The 21,601-nt window shown below is 38.4% G+C and overlaps 1 protein-coding gene across 4 annotated transcripts in view; it reads left to right on the top strand.

The window, feature by feature from the left end:
* Positions 1–813: 813 nt before the first annotated feature.
* TUBGCP5 (tubulin gamma complex associated protein 5) overlaps positions 814–21,601 on the top strand; it is a 109,933-nt gene continuing 89,145 nt past the window's right edge. For 3 of the 4 annotated variants that reach the window (XM_032342329.1, XM_032342330.1, XM_032342328.1), the window contains exons 1-7: positions 814–901; positions 1,040–1,378; positions 3,739–3,792; positions 3,897–4,005; positions 9,940–10,036; positions 10,487–10,566; positions 10,965–11,100. In XM_032342329.1, coding sequence (XP_032198220.1) covers positions 1,233–1,378; positions 3,739–3,792; positions 3,897–4,005; positions 9,940–10,036; positions 10,487–10,566; positions 10,965–11,100 — 622 coding nt within the window. In that variant the 5' untranslated portion in view covers positions 814–901; positions 1,040–1,232. Of the gene's footprint in view, positions 902–1,039; positions 1,379–3,738; positions 3,793–3,896; positions 4,006–9,939; positions 10,037–10,486; positions 10,567–10,964; positions 11,101–21,601 lie in introns of those variants that run through there. The other variant, XM_032342331.1, reaches the window with a different exon arrangement.

Genomic DNA, 21,601 nt, shown 5'->3' with positions numbered 1-21,601 from the left:
TCTCCTTGTGAGATTTGTGCAATCGCCTGCAGTCCACGTTTTAGGTAGTTGCTATGGTGTCTTGAACGGTACCCCCAAAATTTATATATTGAAATCCTTATGACCAATGTATTAGCAGATTGGGCATTTGGGAGGTGATGAGGTCATAAGGATGGAGCCCTCATGAATGGCACTAGTGCCCTTATAAAAGAGGCCCCAGTTAGCTCTCTTGCCCATTTTACCACATTGAGGATACATCTAGAAGTCTGCTCCAGGAAGAAGGCCCTCATCAACTCCATGCTGACACATTCATCTTGAATTCCAGCCTCCAAAGCTGTGAGAATTATGAGCCACCCAGTTTGTGGTATTTTGTTTCAAGAGCCCCAAAGAATTGACAGTGGTGTATCAGCTATCCATTACTACAGTAATGCAATATGATAAACCACGTGAAAACCCAACAGATCACTAAAAGAAAAAACAGAGGTGTATGTAACAGGTTTCTGGAATGGTTATATACAATATTTAACAAAAAGTCAGTTCAAAGGTTTTAATTATGAACAACAAAGACAGTACTCCATCTTTGATCAAGAGAGATTATAAAATCGCCTTTGGCTGCTCCCAATCGTAGTGGAGCAGCGCTCACTGTCTGCCTCTGCCAGACAATCCTTTTTGCTGACATATGCTGTAGTGTGGACCAGGTCGTGTGACATGAGTAGACAGAGTGAAACTGAGAGATCATTAGAGATCACCACTAGAAGGAGAAACTAAAGCTGGGATAAGAATGGTCACGGGATCTGAAAGGCAGATGATCACGGGATCTGAAATAACTGGTCACGGGATCTGAAAGGCAGATGCTAATAGGTGCACTGAATGAAAACTAACTGGCTTCTCTCGACATATCGTAAGTTAAACCACAACCAAGGTTTGCCAGAGATGATCAATTATTTTATTATTGTTATTATTATTATTAACCTAACGGCTAATTCTTTAAGCACGCTATTATTATTATTATCATCATTATTATTATTAATCTAACGGCTCTTTCAACACGCTCCTAAAGATACCGGGATGAAGCTGGAAAACGCCAATGGGAACCGCCAGCAAGGACCAGCGTGCACACTCAACGTCTCAGGAGCGCGAACTCTCGCGACAGCTTCCGGAGCCTCTCCGAGTCGCAAAGCACCGGGAGCGTGAACTCTCGCGAGAACGGGCACAACACTGCCGAGGTGCTTTGCCGTGGGAGTTCCGGCAATATGTCGCGGCCGACAGTGTCTTGGGGCCAACTGGACCCGCAGCAGGAGCGCGACGTTCGCGAGCTCATTCGCCATGTGGCGGGCCTTCAGGACGAGGCGGACCCTAACTTCCAGCTCGCCCTGCACTTTGCTTGGTCCAACTTCAGGTGCGGGCGCGGCTCCCGGGCCGAGGCTAGGGACAGGAAGGGATCAAGCAGTATCCTGGGCGCGCGGCCGGGTTTCCCCACCCCCAGCAAAGCTTTCGCGGGCCCTGCTGCTCCCGTAGCAGCCTGGTGCCCTAATGCCCCCTGGATCTCTTTCGGTGTGACACAAGCATACTGAAAGAGGAGGTTGTGGGTTGTCGAGGTCCTTATCCTTAGAAGCGCGCTTCTGGAGAACGGGTCTGTGTTTGTCTGTTCCTTGCTCCACCAACGCGCTTAGCACGATACACTGCAGATCATTTTTTGAATGGATTGCTAAGTGAAATTTTAGAGCAGAATAATGGTTACACTCTACTTAACACTGTATTCTTACTGATACCCTGTCTCTTCTTGGGCCACTCCAGATTTCTCTTATCTTCGTCTTTTTTTCTTTTTCAAAAACACACAGCATAATACACTGGATAACTTATATGTTGTTTACTGTTGGTCTCCTTCACCGCTACCTCTAGCTAGAATCTAAGTTCCTCGAGGTTAGGGATCTTGGTCGGTTTTGTTCATTTCTTATCCCAACACGTAGAGTAGTTCCTGGCACATAGTCCTAAGCCACCCAATAATACAACTTCTAATATAGTTTCTCGTGTAATTTTTCAAGATTTATCTGGTTTAGATATTTAGGTGAAGTTAGAGCTCTTATTTTTATTTATGGAAGTTGTCTACTGTCATCATTACCTTTAATGGAAGTATGTCTAAAAGAATGTTCAGTGTTAATATTCTGCCTGTTTAATTTCAGTAGATATCTTTTCTTTTTTTAAGTAAAGATTTCATTTATTTATTTGTCAGAGAGAGAGCACAAGTAGGGGGAGCAGCAGGCAGAGGGAGAAGCAGGCTCCCCCCAGCATGGAGCACAATGGGGAGGAATTTCATCCCAGAACACTGAGATCATGACCTGAGCTGAAGGCAGGTGCTCAACTGAGTGAGCCATCTAGGCGTCACTTACAGTAGAAATCTTGAATAATAAACAGTTTTTCAGTATCTGTAATCTTGAATATCAGCCTTAACAATCATACATACAGCACCTACTTGGTTTATAATGAGAACAATTAGTCTAAAAGCTCACCAAGTTTCTGAAATAATAAGCTCAATTCTTAAGTGTAACCTATAACTGTCTGGATAGGTCATATAAGATGGAAATTTAAGTGCTATATCCCAAATAATTTCTCTTTTAATTAATTTCTCAATGGCATTAAGTAGATGGACATGATTTCAGACTTGGGAGAGACATTAGAATTTACTATCTCCTTTTACACATTGAGAAACTAAAGATAAAAAAAAAAAAGAAACTAAATAATAGGTTGAAGTGGTGTTCTACTCAGCCATTTACTGTGAAAGAATTAAGTATGCTATTTAGTATGTAAATTCTTTTAAATACAGATTGTTGTCTTTGATACTAAAAAAATGGAAAAGAAGAGTTGGTTAACTATATTACAATTTTATAATGCTTTAATCCATCAGAAAAATGAACTATTCATGTTTGGTTTTATTTTTTTAAATTGCGGCCATGTTCTAGGCCCTAGAAATTCTGATAAGTGAGATCCAGCTTCTATCCTAAAGGAAAACAGAGACAAAAGTTAATTACATACGATGTATAATAGGAGTTTTTAACCTGAGAGCCTGAAGATAGAATTCGGGTGTTATGAATTTGGATAAGAAAAAAATTAACACTAACCTCTAACTAAAAAATAGCATTTTCTTAAATTATGAATGAAAGCAACAAGCGATACTGGTTTACCTATGACTGTGTCAACTGTACAAATCACATAGTTCACATCACAAAGTTGTGGCAGATATTTCTAAATATTTTTTACTACTACTTTAATGATAGTTATGGATCTACTGCTAGATCTTGTTATTTAATGCTTTTATAAATATGTATCTTACTATATCAGCAAACTTTAAAAAATATTTCACAACTATATTTCAGTATACTTGGTTTTCTTTGTATCTCATTTTCTGATTTAAAAACATTATTCTGAGAAGGGATCCCTAAACTTCTGTGGGCTTCACTATGGCATAAAAAGATTAGGAACCCCTGCTATAGAATGTGCTGTGCTAGTCTTATATGCAGGGCATTAGGGGAAGATAAGGAAATCAGAGGACAAAGGAGGCTAAAGATGACATGTGCTTGAGCAGTCTCTAAGACCACTGAGTGGCTGTTTGCCTAGATGGTAGAGGTAATAGGAGGAGAGGGGCACTCCTGGAAGTAATATTGCTGAATATAGTATATCTGTAGGGATATGTAGGGCTCTGTGACTAGTCCTCTTAGGTATATGACAAGATTCATATAAGAATTGCATTTTATCTTTTAGATTTCATCGTTTCTTGGATGTTAATAGCCACAAAGTGGAAAAGACAATAGAAGGGTAAGTTAGTTTCATATGTATATTTAGGAATATATGTATTTACTTGTAGATCTTTTTATTAATGTAAGCTTTTAACTATTGGTTTATTTTTGAATATATTTTAGAATTTATGAAAAATTCATCATTCATTCTGATCTCAGCAAAGCTGCTAGTTGGAAGAGATTAACTGAAGAATTTCTAAATGCATCACTTCTGAGCATAAAGGAAACAAAGGTATGCATAGATTGTGACATCTATGTATTGTACTGTTTCAAATCTATTATCATCACCTTTTTTCTGTTAACTATTTAAACATTCATTCTGTTTTATAATTATCTACTAATTGGAGCAGAACCTTCTGGAAATTGACTTAAGCATTGTCATCAAACCCAGTGTTGAAAAAGCATGTTTTTGTTTAATTCTCTCCTTAGCTGAACCTTCTTGGAAATTGAGATCAGAGATCAGCACAAATAATAGTACCATCTGGCTGTCTTAAAACTTTTAAATGGCTTTTCAGCACTTGGTAATAATAACTACTTATGTAATGCTAACCAAATGCCATGTACTATCCTAAGCACATTCATGTTCAGTTTTGGGTCTCTAAGATCACCCTTAGACGTGATGATTCAGTAGAAGGATTCACAGAACTTTAAAAATGCTGCTATCCTCACTGTTAGGTTTTTTTTTTATAGTAAAAGGATATGAATTTAAAAATAATCAAAGGGACAAGATACATAGAATAAAGTTCAGAAGAAACCAGGTATAAGCTTCCAGGTGTGCCTTCCCCATAGAGTTGCATGAGGATGCACTTAATTCTCCCAGTGATAACATATGACAACATGTGCAAAGTGTGCAAACCAAGGAAGTTCATCTGAGCCTCAGTGTCTAGTATCTTGGTTGGGGGTCATTCACATGGATGTACAGTGCACATGTGGCTGACCATAGCTTTTCAGTCTCCAGGCCCCAGAGGTCAGGCATAAGAAAATACGTTCATGTAAGTCACATTGTTAGCCTAAGCTAACTAGTCAAATTGATACTGCATGGCCCAAAGCTTCTGGCATACAGAAACACTCTTCTCAAGAGGATATTTCAAGAGCTCAGAGGTTATCTCTCAGGAGCTAGTCAAGGGCCAGTCCTAACGACCTTTGAGATGTTCAGAGTTTGGGCAACTCAGGCATCCTGAGTAAACCCTTTACTCTACACATGTATTAACTCATCCTCACAATAAATATTTTTAAGTATTCTGTAATCGTTAGGGTTTCCCTTTGTACTGTGGGAAGTGGTAAAGAAGAGAGCTTCCTTCTTCATAAGGAAGAGAGCTTTAGATAATTTTTGAAACTGTCTGTCAATTTAGGGAAATGCTATAAAAATACTTCTGGAAAAGAGAGCTGCATAGAGCTCTGAACCCATGCCCTAAAGATTAGAAATACACCTCTGTGTATTATTCCTGCAAGGACCACTTTTAAAGAGAAGGTAAATCTTTTTTAGATCTTTTCTTGATTTATTTTATATAGCTCCTTGGGTAGACTTTAGACTTTAGGATTTACTAATTTAAACCCTATGACACCATAATATTAATTTTTAAAAAATGGCAGGTCACCTGGGTGGCTCAGTCGATTAGGCATCCAACTTTTTTTTTCTTAATGTTCAGTTGACTACTGTGTAGTACATAATTAGTTTTGATGTAGTGTTCATTGATTCATTAGTTTAAGTATAACACGCAGTGCTCATCACAGCACATGCCCTCCTTAATACCCTTCACCCTGTTATCCCCTCCTGCAACCCTGCTTCCCTCTGAAAACCGTGGATTGTTTCTTGGGCTCATAGTCTCTCATGGTTCATCTCCCTCTCTGATTTCTCCCCTTTTGGATTTTCCTCCCTTCCTCTATGGCCCTCTGTGCTATTGCTTATGTTCCATGTAAGAATGAAACCATATGGTAATTGTCTTTCTCAGCTTGACTTAACTTCATTTAACATAATCCTCTCCAGTTCCATCCATGTTGATGCAAATGATAGATATTCATAATTTCTAATGGCTAAGTAGTATTCTATTGTTTTATGTACCACATCTTCTTTATCCATTCATCTGTTAAAGGGCATCTTGGCTCCTTCAACAGTTTGGCTATTGTGGACATTGTTGCTATGAACATTGGGGTGCAGGTGCCCCTTCTTTTCACTACATCTGTATCTTTAGGGTAAGTACCTACTAGTTCAACTAGTGGGTCATAGGGTAACTCTATTTGTAACATTTTGGGGAACCACCATACTGTTTTCCAGAGTGGATGTACCAGCTTGCACTCCCACCAGCAGTGTAAAAGGGTTCCCCTTTCTCCACATCCTCGCCAACAGTTTGTATCCTGTTTTGTTAATTTTTGCCATTCTAACTGTTGTAAGGTGGTATCTCATTGTGGTTTTGATTTGTATTTGCCTGATGGCTAGTGATGTTGAAAATTTCTTCATGTGTCTGTATAGCCATTCATATGTCTTCTTTTGGAGAAGTGTCTGTTCATGTCTTCTGCCCTTTTTTGACTGGGTTATTTATTTTTGAGTGTGAGTTTGAAAAGTTCATTATAGATCTTGGATATGAGCCCTTTATGTGTAATGTGATTTGCCAATATCTTCTCCCATTCCATGGGCTGCCTCTTAGTTTTGTTGAGTGTTTCCTTTGCTGGGCAGAAGCTTTTTTCTTGGTGAAGTCCCAGCAGTTCATTTTTGCTTTTGTTTCCCTTGCCTTTGGAGACATGTCTTGGAAGAAGTTACTGTGGCCGACGTCAAAGAGGTAACTGCCAGTGTTCTGTAGGATTTTGATGGATTCCTGTCTCACATTGAAGTCTTTCATCTATTTAGAGTTTATCTTTGTATATGGTGTGAGGCAGTGGTCCAATTTTATTCTTCTGTGTGTAGCTGTCCAATTTTCCCAGTACCATTTATTGAAGAGACTGTCTTTTTTCCATTGGATATTTTATCCTGATTTATCAAAGATTAGTTGACCATAGAGTTGAGGGTCCATATCTGGAGGCTCTGTTCTGTTCCCTTGGTCTGTGTTTCTGTTTTTGTGCCAATACCATGCTGTCTTTGTGATCACAGCTTTGTAATATAGTTTGAAGTCAGGCAACGTGATGCCCCCAGGTGTGGTTTTCTTTTTCATCTTTCCCTTGGTGATTCGGCATCTTTTTTGGTTTCATACAAACATTAGGCTTGTTTATTCCAGCTCTTTGAAAAATGCCAATGGTATTTTAATAGGGATGGCATTGGAAGTGTAAATTGCTTTGGGGAGGATAGATATTTTCACAAAGTTTATTCTTCCAATCCATGAGCATGGAATATTTTTCCATCATTTTGTGTCTTCCTCAATTTCTTTCATCAATGTTCAGTATTTCTAGGGTACTGGCCCATATACAGAAGCCTTTCTTGCTTGCCATGTGTCTGTGGACAGGTCTGACATTATTCTGACATTCCTTCCTCTGTACATAAGGAATCTCTTCCCCCTAACTGCGCTTAGGGCGGCTTCCTTGGTTCCAAGATTTGTGAGTTTTGGTATTACATGTGGGGGCATTGGTCTGTTCTTCCCAGTCTTAGGACACAAATGCTTCTTTCCTTCCCCAGATTAGGGAAGTTCTCAGCTACGATTTGCTCCAATATATCTTCTAGTCCTCTTTCTCTCTTCACCCCCCCGCCCAGGGATCGCCAAAATTGTGACATTGGAATGTTTAATGGCGTCATTGATTTCTCTAAGTCTGTTCTCATGGATTTTAAGCTGTTGGTTCCAGACCTCCTCCTGTTCCTTCCTATCAGTTTATCTTCTAGATCACTAATTTGTTCTTCAGCCTCATTTACCCTAGCAATTAGAGTATCTATTATAGACTCTTTCTCATTCATAGCATTTTTAAGTTCGGCCTGATTAGCTGTCATTTCTGCCCTTGAGATTCTGTGTTGCCATCAGTGGTTTTCTCAATGCTATCGTCTTAATAATTGTTACCATGAAGGCTATTTCAAACATCCTGCTTATATCTATATCCATTAGGTCTGCAGGAAAGGCCATTGTGTCTGTTTCTTTTTTTTCCTTTCTTTTCTTTTTTTTGTTTGTCATTCTGTTGAGTGGTGGTTGAGGGGATATATGGAGTTGAAAATATCAACTACAATCCAGGCAAGGAGCACCCTGGGAAAATGTAGAGCAATCAGAAGCCTATCCAAAAAAACCCAGCCAAAATGAACTCAAGAATAAGATTTATAAAGTTCAAAAAAAGTGGGGGGGATGGTGAGGTGAAGGGGGCTATAATCTCTCAGTTGAGGTAGGGTGTTTCAGTTCTTCCTGGGTGTATTTTTGTTCTCTTTGTTAGAGAGCACTACTTCCCAGAGTTACAGGGGATTAAAAAAGGTAGTACTGAATAGGGAAAAAAGGACTACATGGAAGCTTATATCCCTATATATAAAAAAAGTAAAACAAAAAAAAGTATGGGTGTGAAAAAGTACAAGTTAAAAATTACTATGAAGTATGTTGTATTAAACATCTAGTTGGAATGATAAGTAGGTAAAAAGAAAAAAAAACACAGAAGAATCATGAAAAAGAATTTTTTAAAAATTGTGTCTAAGAAATACACAGGCTATGAGGCAAGACCAGTACTCAATATACTCTTCCCCTGGTGTTGGGGTTTTACAGTTTTTTTTTTCTTTCTTTTTTTTTGTTTTTTAAATTTCTTTTCAGTGTTTCTTTTTCATTGTTTTTGCACCACACCCAGTGCTCCATGCATCCGTGCCCTCCTTAATACCTACCACCTGGCTCCCCCAACCTCCTACCTCACGCCCCTCCAAAACCCTCGGGTTGTTTTTCAGAGTCCATAATCTCTCAGGGTTCACCTCCCCTTCCAATTTTCCTCAACTCTCTTCTCCTCTCCATCTCTCTATATCCTCCATGCTATTTGTTATGCTCCACAAACAAGTGAAACCATATGATAATTGACTCTCTCTGCTTAACTTATTTCACTCAGCATAATCTCTTCCAGTCCCATCCATGGTTTTACAGTTTTAGAGGACCCTCAGGTTGTCTTCCTCTTGTTCTTCCAGCTTGTCTTCTGGGGGAGGGGCCTGCCACATTATTTTTCAGGTAACCCTGCTTGGGAGGAGTTGCCCTGCCCCTATCAAGGGTTTGGGAAACTGGTGTTTTGGGCTTTTGTTCTCTGATGGCTTTTGTTCTCTGGCTTTCGTACCTTTTCAAGGGGTCAGAGCAAAGGAAAATATCTGCATCCAGACCTCTGCCCCAGAGGAGAGAAGCTACAGTCTGCTCCTCTCTGAATCCTCTGGAACAGTTTCTCCCTCTGTAAGCGCCGCTGGAAACTGCAGTCTCCCATAGGTGGTACACGTCCCCATCGATGCTCTCAGTGGTTGACCCAGGCCCCAGTTGTCTCTGCCCCTTGTGCCTCCAAAACCATGAGCAATCCCAGTCTGGGCAGGTGGCAGCAGCTAGCCCCCAGGTCTGCACTGGATCCTCTTGGGCATGGGCAGTCACAGAACCGGTGGTGGTGGTGGTGGGCCTCTTGGGTCTGCTGACACAGGTCCACACCTGCAGCTGCCCAGGTCTGACATTTTCCCCTTAAGCTCCTAGATTCTGTTTAGGTGCCGTTATCAAGCCCTTTCCATGCCTCCACCACTGCTCTGGAAGCTATCACTGGTCCCTAGGCACAGGACGCTCTTACACTGGGGTATTGCTTTCCAGTGGCTAGCTTCTGGTAGCTCCCTCCCTTTTCTGTTTATCCTCTGACATCTGCCCATGCAGTCACAATTCTGTCCTTCATACCTCTTGACTCATCAGTCCCTCTGCCCTCGTAGAGATCCAGACACATAATCTTTCGTCTCAGGCTAATTTCATGGATTTCAGAGTGGCTTGGTAGATAATCTAGCTAAATTCAGGGGACTGGTTGAAACAGAGTCCCCCACTCCTCTGCAATCTTGCCTAGCCCAGGTAATGCATTTTTGACATGTTTTTTTATGTGTACACATTTGAACTCTAAAAAAGGTTTAGAGATTAGGATTTATTTAGATACAATTCACATTTTCTCAAGCTAGAAAAAGTATTGGGGACATAACTGACAAAGGGTTATCTTTTCTTAAACTACTTTTGAAAGCTCTCACCAACCTCAGTGATTCATATCTTCATTTTTTGTTTTAAAGACAGATGCACATTATTCCATACTGTCACTTCTTCTGTGTCTATCTGATTCTCCTTCAAACAGCAATTATGTGGAAACACCAAGAGATAAAGAAGTGGGTATGTTGCCAAATGTTTAATATATAACAAAAGTGAAATTGTTTTTATTACTTATCAGACATTTTATAAAAACTTGTAAAAATTTCTCTTGCTTTGGATACATTTGCAAATTTTATTACAAATTTGTATTGCAAATTGTACAAATTTGTATTGCAAATAATTTATATTGCAAATTGTATCACAAATTGCATATTACAAATAATTTAAGATTTTAAGTTCTGACTTTAAACTAGTTTTGATTATATAAAGAGAAAAATCACTTTGAAGATAAAGTTAAATTTTAAAATGTATTAGAATATCAATTTATTGAGTGTTTCAGTATTTTTGAACTTTGTCATCTCCTGGGTGCATTTTATTTTGAGTTTTGTTAGACTTTTTTCCTATAGTTTGGGGATCTTTTCCCCCACATATTTGTGATAATGCTGATAAAATATTTCTGTTACATTTTAGAAAAGAAAGATGATTTTGACTGGGGAAAATACTTGATGGAAGGTGAAGAAATTGATCTTGGTCCAAATGTAGACACACCAGTAAGTGGCATTAGTTTTGTTATTGAAAATATAAATATATGCCAAGGGATACATTATTTTTGTGGCTCCTTCCACCCTAGAGCAACTTAACTAAAGCAAAAACACTCTTCACTAAATTAGTTTATTATCAAAGATTTATTAAGATTTTGCACTGAATCAATAGTACTAGGAAGCTGAATGGAATGAAAGTAAGTATCCTTGAAGGAGTATCTTTTAACCTTGGAGGTTTTGCCACCAAAAATAATTCCAGGCTGTCATAGTAATTTTCAACACATTTAGAAAGAAGTGTCATTAGGTGTAATTTTTGCTTTTTTTCTGAAATTTTATTAATCTTTTCATCTAAATAGCTCCAGTCACCATACATTCTTAAGAGTAAGATGTATTCCCTTTTTAATCAGAATTGGTCTGAAGACAGCGAAGATGAAGATGGTCAACATCCCTTAAGTAGAGAAGACTCTGGGATTCAGGTGGACAGGACACCATTAGAAGAACAAGATCAAAACAGAAAACTGGGGCCTTGTGTCAGCTGGAAAGGTACTTTGTTTTCTCAGATGCATCATTTTCTTATGATAGTACAAGCACGCTTTGAGAATTAGTTCTGTGTGATTTAAGATATGAAAAGCTCTGCCATCCTCATAAATCTTTTTAAACCATTAGTAGATCTGTAGTGTCTAAGAAGTGGCACTACAAAATTAATGTTGAAGTGATTTAGAGTGAAATTCTGTTGTGGTTTTTTTTGATAGTTCCGAGAACTTTACTAATCCTAAATATTTCAGTTTTTTTTTATTGGAGGAGGGTTGACTTTGCTAAAGTTAGTAACCAAATAAAAAGAAGAAAGATTGGTACAATTGAATTTTAAATTGCAATGTTTGAGTTTTAGTGAAGAACTATGAATGGGTAGACTCTAGAAAGAATTGGAAGCAACCTCAGAGATTAGATTATCTAATCCTACTCCTCCTTTTGTAGGTAAGGAAACAAAGTCCTAGTGACATTGGTATTTCTGTGATCATGTAGCTGTGAAACTAACCCCAGAAGCTGGGATATGTAACCGGACTGATCACTGAACTCAAACCTTGTAAACAGACAAAGTATTTAAAGCTGATTTAGCATCCTAATGATTTTCTGGCATGTTTTTTCTATCCTTTCCTTTTTAGTTTTTATATCAGACCTTTATGGCAGAGTGTGGCCATTATTAGTCTATGCAGGAACTTTTAGTTTGGTTTATGTCATCTGTTCTGCTATTTCTGATTCTTGCTCCCCATTCCCTTTCTTGGCTAGCGCAGTTCTAGGTGCCTGTTGTAATGCATTTGATACCTGTATTCTCACACAAGTCACATTCTTATAAAATACACTCTGTTGTTCGGTGCTTTCTGTTTTAAAATTATGTACTGGTATTATTCCATGTGCAGACTTTGTTCTATTATTTATCTCTGTTTTAAATCTGCTTCTGTCAACTCTGTGAACATCTTTTCTGTTACCCTAACTGCTGTATAGGTTTCTGCAGTTTGCAGTACCACATTTAAATTATCACTTCCCTGTGGACAGTCCCTGAGCTGCTTTTGCCCCCTCTACCTAGTGCCATGCCCATTTTGGACTTGGCCTACCGTCTACTCCCTACTTGGTAAGATCCACCTCTCTGATTTGGGCTGCTTTTGTTTTAATTTGCATTTGTCTTAGTGTTCAGTAAAAGTGCTTGTGGCTCCTCAGGTCCTTCAGTCTTGCCCCTTCTGTGAAGTTCCCATTGATACCTGTTTTCTTTTGGGTTTTCTGCCTGTTTTCTTTTGGGTTTCATGATTTCCTTCCCAACCCCATCCTCCAGAGTTCATTGTATCTCTAGATATTAATTCCTAGGTGTGGACATTGCAGTTATCTGGTCACCTTACTATTAGCATTTTTCATGAGATACTTCAAACAAAATCTGTGATATTTTTCACTATTTTGTTGTACTCAAACCTGTAAATTTTTTCATGATACAGTAAACATTTAGGTCTTGATATTTTTTTCTACAAAAACATTCCTTGTATTTTCTTCTGTTTGCCTTTTTATAACTTATGTTTAGTTCTTTAGTGACCAGCAGGTCCATTTTTACGTATGAACTGAGATTAAAGGGTCTAACTTACCTTTCTCTAATATCATGAGCCAATTTTCCCAGAAGCATCTAGTAAATAGCCCATTCTATCCACACTGTTCTGTGATTCTATTATTATACATCAAATTTTCATGTATATATGTATTTCTGAACACTGTGTTCTCTCCCTTCAGTCTGAGTTGCTGAGGAACAGAATGTTTTTGTTTATATGGCTTTATAATAATGTATTGCAACACAAGAAGGCAAGTTGCCCTATCACCTCCTTTATACTTTCTCAAAATTGGCTTAGCAGCATTATCAACAATAGTCAAACTTTGGAGAGAGCCCAAATGTCCAATAAAGAAGATGTGGTAAGCAACAGAGGTACGATGGCAAGGGAGTAGGAGATCTTAGTTTCCCTCAGGGGCTCTTTGTCCCTTAAAAGCATCTAGATGGTTGTCAGATCATTCTGAAAACCTGCAACCAGAGATCTGAGGAAAGAAATGCACAATTCTACAAATAGAAAAACAACCACTTTGTAAGGTAGGAGGTATGGAGACATGAATCTGAGGTGATATATCCCAAGATAAACCACTGGGGGAGAGACCCTCCATAAGCCAGGTACCAAAATGTCTTACAAGCAGCAGAGTACAAAATTGGAACTTTTAGAAGTTTGCCTGAAAGGTGCTCAGGAGGCAGAGCAGGGTGGAATCCCAGGTGAGACAGCATGGTCTCAGGATCCCTGGGGTCACAAAAAGAAAGGGAGTGCCTAAGTGCAGCAGAGATCCCAAGCTTTCCAGCAAAGAAACCGGTTACAAACAGTGAGTTCAGGTGCTGGCTTTCTGCTTGGTGTTGGCATAAACTGCAAACCGCTGCATAGTTGTGCCACCACTTTCTGAGCAGGGGTCCAGCAAGAGGGAGAACCACAAGGAGACCCTCCTCTGTCTCCCAGGAGGTGTGGTATGGGTGCATGCCACAAAAGTCCATAAGTTTGGAAACTTGAATCAGGGTTATTTGCCTGAGAGAAAAATGTTCATCACAGGCTGGGTGAACACATAGTTTGGACAGAAGCCAGGGAGACATGAGTGATTGACTCCTCTTCTGTGAGGGCTCACTGACAAGTAGGAGGCATGAACTTTTAGATCTGGGTCTAGAGATTGGGTCACTACCATTTTCATCCCCCACATCAGTGCAAAATGCCTTCAAGGTGCAAAAGAGCACTACAAAGTGCAGTCTGGATCTGTATACACTGAGCCTGGCCCGCTGGCAAGGGCGGTACAGTTCCACCAGGCAAGACACCAGGGAATATGCAACAGGCCCCTCGCCCAGAAGTCTTATCAGCAACTTCTGGTAAATAGCAAGTTTACTGATAATACAGAACTGTAAAACTCCAGTTTATGTAGTATTTGTGGTTTATTCTTATTCCTTAGTCTTTGAGTTTTATATTTTATTTGCCTTTTCAGCTATTTTCTTATTTTATCAATGCTTTCTTTAAGTCATTTTTAATTTTTATTTTTACACTTATGGTTTATATATGTATTTTTTTATTTTTTGCTTCCTTTCATTGTATTCAACTAAATTTTTTTGTATATACATAAGTTTATCTTACCTATTTTAGGATCTAGTTTCTTCTAACAAACAGACCAAAATACACTCAGGATCTAGTTTAATATTCTGTTCAACTTATCTGATTTTATTCCCATTTTTTTCCTTTCTTTCTTTTTGGTTCTGTTCTCTTCTGATTAATGTATGTTTTTCTGCTCTCATTCTTTAGTCCTTCAGTTTTATATTTTATCCTTTTCAGCTGTTTTCTTATCATATCAATTCTTTACTTGTGTCTTTTTAATTTTCATTTTTTCACTTAAGGTTATAAATATTTTTTTCATTTTTGGCTTTCTTTCATTGTATTCAACCACATTTTGTGTGTATATAAGTTTTTCTTTCCCATTTTGGGATCTAGTTTCTTCTAACAAACAAATACACCCACAATATAGTTTATTCTTCTGTTCAACATTCTGTTTGATTTATTCTTATTTTTCTTTCTTTCCTTTTCTTTGGTTTCTGTTCTCTACTGATTTGTATAGTGTGTATTTTTCTGGTTTCATTGTTGCTGTTTTTGTATCTTCCCTCTCTTTCATCTTTAGTTCTCTGGACATAATGACAAGGTGGAAGAACTCATTCCAAAAAAGAGGACAAAAGGCAGTACTCACTCCAGTTATTTAATCAATATGGAGATAAGTAAGATATCAGAACTAGAATTCAAACAATGAATATAAAGCTACTGCCTGGTTTGAAAAAAGCATAGAAGACAATAAAGAATCCCTTACTGGAGAAATAAAAGAACTAAAATATAATAAGGTCAAAATCAAAAAGGGTATTACTGAGATGCAATTAAAAAATGGAGACTCTAACTGCTAGGATAAATCAGGCAGAAGAGGGAATCAGTGATATAGAAGACAAAAGGATGGAGAATAGGAAACTGAGAGAGATAACTACTGAATCACCAGGGGAGGATTCAAGAGATCAGCAATACTATAAAGCAAAATAATATTAGAATTATTGGGGTCCCAAAGGAAGGCGGGGAGGCAGAAGGTTTATTTGAACAAATTAAAGCAGAGATATCCCCTAATCTGGGGAAGGAAATAGGCTTTCAAGTCCAGGCAGCACAGAAAACCACCCTCAAAATCAATAACCTTGACATAAAATAGTGAAACTTAGAAGTTTCAGAAATAAAGAGAAAATCTTGAAAGCAACTCGGGACAAGAGGTTCTTAACCTCAAAGGGTAGAAACTTAAGGTTGGCAGCAGACCTGGCCATTGAGTCCTGACAGGCCAGAAAGGACAGGCATGATATATTCAACATTCAACAATGCAGCCAAGAATACTTGATACAGCAAGGCTGTCATTCAGAATAGAAGGAGAGATAGAAAGCTGCCAAAACAAACAGAAACAAAAAGAATTTGTGATCACTAAACCAGCCCTGTAAGAAATATTAAAAGGGGTACTATAAGCATAGAGATAGCCCAAAAGTAACAAAGACCAGAAAGGAATAAAGGCATTACACCAAAACAGTGACATTACAGGTAATAACAATGGCACTAAATTCATATCTTTCAGTAATTACTCTGAATGTAAATAGGCTAAATGCTCCAATCGAAAGACATAGGGTAACAGAGTAGATTTAAAAAGAACCCTGATATGCTGTCTACAAGAGATTCATTTTAGACCCAGTGACACCCCCAGATTGGAGGGGGAGGGAGGCACCTGGGTGGCTCAGTCGTTAAGTGTCTGCCTTTAGCTAAGGTCATGATCCCAGGGTCCTAGGATCAAGCCCTACATTGGGCTCCCTGCTCTGCAGGAAGCCTGCTTCTCCCTCCTCCCTCCCCCTGCTTGTTTTCCCTCTTTCTTTCTCTCTCTGTCAAATAAATAAAATCTTAAAAAAAAAAAAAAGTGAGGGGATAGAGAACCATTTATCATACTAATGTGCATCAAAGGAAGTTGGAGTAGCAGCCCTTATATCAAGTTAGATTTTAAACCAAAGACTGTAATAAGAGAAGAAGAGGAATACTGTATCATAATTAAAGGGTTTATCTAATAAGAAAATCTGTTATAAATATTTATACTGCTAAATTGGGAGCAGCCAATTATACAAACCAAATAAACTCACTGAAAATAATACAGTAATATTAGGGGACGTTAACACTGCACTCATAGCAAAGGACAGATCATCTAAGCAAAGATCAACAAGAAAAAAAGGGCTTTGAATGATACACTGGACCAGGTGGACTTCACAGATCTATTCAGAACATTTCATCCTAAAGCAACAGAATACACATTTTTCTTGAGTGCATATGGGACATTCTCCAGAATAATTAACGTACAGGATCACAAATCAGGTCTCAGCTGGTACCAAAATATTGGGAATATTGCCTGCATATTTTCAAACCAGTGTGCTTTGAAACTTGAACTGAATCACAAGGAAAAATTTGGAGAAAACACAAATACATGGAGGATAAAGAGCATCCTACTAAGGAATGAACAGGTCAACCAGGAAATTAAAGAAGAATTTAAAAATTCATGGAAGCAAATGAAAATGAAAACACAACAGTTCAGAACCTCTGGGAGGAAGCAAAGGTTGTCCTAAGAGGGAAGTATATAGCAATGCAAGCCTTTCTCAAGAAACAAGAAAAGTCTCAAATACAAAACCTAATTTTATACCTGAAGGAACTAGAGAAAGACCAGCAAATGAAACCTCAATCCAGCAGGAGAAGAGAAATAATATAGATTAGAACAGAAATCAATGAGAGACAAACAAACAAAAAAGAAACCCAATAAATCAACAAAACAAGGAACTGGTTCTTTGAAGGAATTAACAAAATTGATAAACCCCTAGCCATACTTATCAAAAAGAAAGAGAAAGGACCCAAGTAAATCATAAAGAGATCAGAACCAACACTGATAATACAAACAAAAACAACAACAAAAAAAAAAGTTTAAGAGAATATTGTGAGCCACTGTGTTGCAACAGATTAGGTAATCTGGAAGAAATGGATGCATTCCTAGAAACATAAACTACCATAACTGAAACAGGAAGAAATAGAAAACCTGAACACCAACAAAGGAATTCAGGTCCAGGGGGCCTCCCAGCGGAATTCTACCCATCATTTAAAGAAGGATTAAAACATATTCTTCTGAAGCTGTTTGAAAAAGTAGAAATGGAAGGAAAACTTCCAGACTCAGTCTGTAACGCCAGTGTTACCTTTTTTTTTTTAATATTTTATTTATTTATTTAAGAGTGTGAGTGACAGAAAATATGAGTAGGGGGTGGAGCAGAGAGAAAGGGAGAAGCGGACTCCCCACTGAGCAGGGAGCCCGATGTGGGGCTTGATTTCAGGACTCAGTCCTGGGACTTTGGGATCATACCCTCAGCCAAAGACAGACGCTTAACCAACTGAGCCATCCAGGTGCCCCCCATTATCTTGGTCCCAAAACCAAAGACCCCACCAAAAGAATTACAGACCAAATCTCTGATGAAGATGGATAGAAAAATTCTCATCAAAATACTAGCTATTAGGATCCAACAATACATTAAAAGGATTTTTCACTAGGACCAAGTGGGATTTATTCCTGTGCTGGTTCAACATCTACAAATCAAGCAATGTGCATACATCACACTAATAAAAGAAAGGACAAAAACCGTATGATCTTCTTGATGCATAAAAAGCATTTGACAATATAACATCTGTTCTTGATAAAAACTGTGCAGGGTAGGGATAGAGAGAATACACCTCAGTATCATGAAAGGCATCTACAAATAGCCCACAGTGAATATCCTCAAGGGGGAAAAACTGAGAGCTTTCCCCCCAAGGTCAGGAACACGACAGGGATGTCCACTCTCACCACTGTTGCTCAATATATTGCTAGAAGTCCTAGCCTCAGCATCAGACAACAAAAAGAAATAAGAGGCATCCAAATCAGCACAATAGATGTCAAAGTCTCACACTTCACAGATGACATGACACTCTGTGTTGAAAATCCAAAGACTCCACCCCAAAATTGCTAGCTCTCATACAGGATTTCAGTCATGTGGCAGGATGTAAAATCAATACACAGAAATCAGTTGCATTTTTGTACACCAACAGTGAAGCAACAGAAAATGAAATCAAGGAATTGCTCCCATTTACACGTGCACCAAAAACCATAAGATACATAGGAATAAACCTAACCAAAGGGATAAAGGATCTGTACTCTGGAAACTATAGTACACTTATGAAAGAAATAGAGGAAGACACAAAAGAAATGGAAAAACTTCCTATGTTCATGTATTGGAACAACAAACATTTTTGAAATGTCTGTGCTACCCAGAGTGATCTGTACATTCAATTCAGTCCTTATGGAAATATCATCAATATTATTCACAGAAGTGAAACAGACAACCCGGGGCGCCTGGGTGGCTCAGTGGGTTAAACCGCTGCCTTCGGCTCAGGTCATGATCTCGGGGTCCTGGGATCGAGTCCCGCATCGGGCTCTCTGCTCAGCAGGGAGCCTGCATCCCTCTATCTCCCTCTCTGCCTGCCTCTCCATCTGCTTGTGATATCTCTCTGTCAAATAAATAAATAAAATCTTTAAAAAAAAAAAAAAAGAAACAGACAACCCTAAAATTTGTATGGACTGAGAAAACAACCCAAATAGCCAGAGGAAAGTTGTAAAAGCAAACCAAATCTGGTGGCATCACAACTCTGGACCTTGAGCAAAATTACAAAGATGTAATCATCATTTCAAGACAGAATAGTACTAGCACAAAAACAGGCATATAGATAGTGGAACAGAATAGGTAACCCAGAAATGTGTGGCCTCCTCAAAGCAGGAAAGAATATCTGATGAGAAAAGGACAGTCTCTTCAACAAATGGTACTGGAAAAACTGGAGAGCCATGTATAGAAGAATGAAAGTGAACCACTGTCTTACACCTTCACAAAAATTAACTCAAAATAGATGAAAGACCTAAATGTGAGATAGGAATCTATCAAAAATCCTAGAGGAGAACACAGGCAGCTCTTGACCTCGGCCACAGCAACTTTTTGCTAGACACATCTTCAAAGGCAAGAGAAACAAAAGCAAAAATGAACTTTTGGGACTTCATCAAGAGAAAAGCTTTGCATAGCAAAGGACAGGTTGACTAAACCAAAGACAATCTACAAAATGGGAGAAGACATTTACAAATGTTCTATCAGATAACGGGCTGGTATCTAATATTTGTAAAGAACTTTTCAAACTCATCACCCAAAAATCAATCCAGTCAAATGAGAAGAAGGCATGAACAGACATTCTACAAGGAAGACATGCAAATGGCAAACAGCCACATGAAAAAGTGCTCCACATCATTTGGCATCAGGGAAATACAAATCAAAACCACAGTGAGATACCAACTCACATAGTCAGAATGGCTAAAGTGAACAAGTCAGAAAACAGCAAATGTTGGCAAGGATGCAAAGAACAGGGAACCCTCTTACACTGCCTGTGGAAATGCAAGCCGGTACAGCCACACTGGAAAACAGTATGGACGTTCCTCAAAAAGGTAAAAATAGAGCCACCATAGGACCCAGCAACTCCACCACTGAGTATTTACCCAAAGGATACAAACTTAGTGATCTGAAGAGGCACCTGCACTCCAGTGTTTATAGCACACACACACACACACACACACACACACATACACACAGGAATACTACCTAGCCATCAAAAATTGAAATCTTGGGCGCCTGGGTGGCTCAGTGGGTTAAGCCACTGCCTTTGGCTCAGGTCATGATCTCAGGGTCCTGGGATCGAGTCCCGCATCGGGTTCTCTGCTCCACGGGGAGCCTGCTTCCTCCTCTCTCTCTCTCTGCCTGCCTCTCTGCCTACTTGTGATCTCTCTGTGTCAAATGAATAAATAAAATCTTAAAAAAAAAAAAAAATTGAAATCTTGCCCTTCACAGTGATGTGGCTGGAATTGGAGAGTGTTATGCTAAGGAAAATAAGTCAAGCAGATAAAGACAATTATATGATTTCACTCATAAATGTGGGATTTATGATACAAAACAAAGTATCATAGAGAAAGGGAGTTAAAAATAAAATAAGACTAAATCATAGAGGGAAACAAACCATAATAGACTCTTAACTGTAAGAAGTAAATTGCAGGTGCTGGAGGTAAAGTGAGTGGAGGGATGTGGTAATGAGCATTAAGGAGGGCATGTAATGTAATGAACCTGGGTATTATACACAACTGATGAATCACTAAATTCTCCCTCTGAAACTAATAATGCACTGTATGTTAATTGAATATTTAAAAATTTGAAAAAATGTGGCACACATACACACACACACGTACACACAATGGGATATTATTTAACCATCGAAAGGAAAGCCGTCTACCATTTGTAATAATATGCATAGAGCTAGAGTGTATTATGCCTAGTGAAATAAATCAAAGAAAGACAAATGCCATATGATCTCATTCATATGTGGAACTTAAGAAAGAAAATAGATGAGCAAATGGGAAGGGGGAAAAGAAAAAAAAGGAGAGAGGAAATCAAGCCATTAAAGACTTTTTTTTTTATGTTCAGTTAACCAGCGTACAGTACATCATTGCTTTTTGATGCAGCGTTCAACAACTCATCAGTTGCATATAACACCTTTAAGAGACTCTTAATGACAGAGAACAATGAAGTTTGATGGAGGGAGGCAAGTAGGACTGAGCTAGATGGATAATGGGGATTAAGGAGGGTACTTCTTATGATGAGCACTGGGTGTTTCTTTTAGATAATGAATCACTGAATTCTAATCCAGAAACTAATATTGCACTATATGTTAACTATCAAAATTTAAGTTAAAAAAAGGGAAAATATTTATATACAGTATTTATATATCGTATATGTTATATATAATCTACACATATATTTAAGTAATTTCAATGTATTAGAACAAAAAATTTGACTTTATTTGTGAACTCTTTAAAAAGAAAAAAAGATTTTATTTATTTGACGGAGAAAAATCACAAGTAGGCCAAGAGGCAGGCAGAGAGAGAGAGAGAAGCAGGCTCCCCGCTGAGCAGAGCCCGATGTGGGGCTCAATCCCAAGACCCTGAGATCATAACCTGAGCCGAAGGCAGCGGCTTAACCCACTGAGCCACCCAGGCGCCCCTGAACTATTACTCTTCCATGACTTTTTAGAAGCAGTAAATTCTTCTTAAAAATCCAGCTGGAATTTAATGGGATTGCATTGAATTTACATATTTAGCTTGGGAAGATTTGATATTTTTATTATGAGAATATCTACATTAATTCTCATTTTTCATTTTAATAGATTTGGAAATTCTTTTTATAAAAATCGTAAGTATTTGTTAATTTTGATATTTTTGCTGTGAATGATACCTTTTTTGTTTTATTGCCGGTGTACAAGAGCACTGTTGGGTTTCATAAAGTGCTCTT

The sequence above is a fragment of the Mustela erminea genome, chromosome 5 (genome assembly GCF_009829155.1).
Source record: "Mustela erminea isolate mMusErm1 chromosome 5, mMusErm1.Pri, whole genome shotgun sequence".
Classification (NCBI taxonomy): domain Eukaryota; kingdom Metazoa; phylum Chordata; class Mammalia; order Carnivora; family Mustelidae; genus Mustela; species Mustela erminea.
This window is presented reverse-complemented; position numbering and strand designations above follow the sequence as displayed.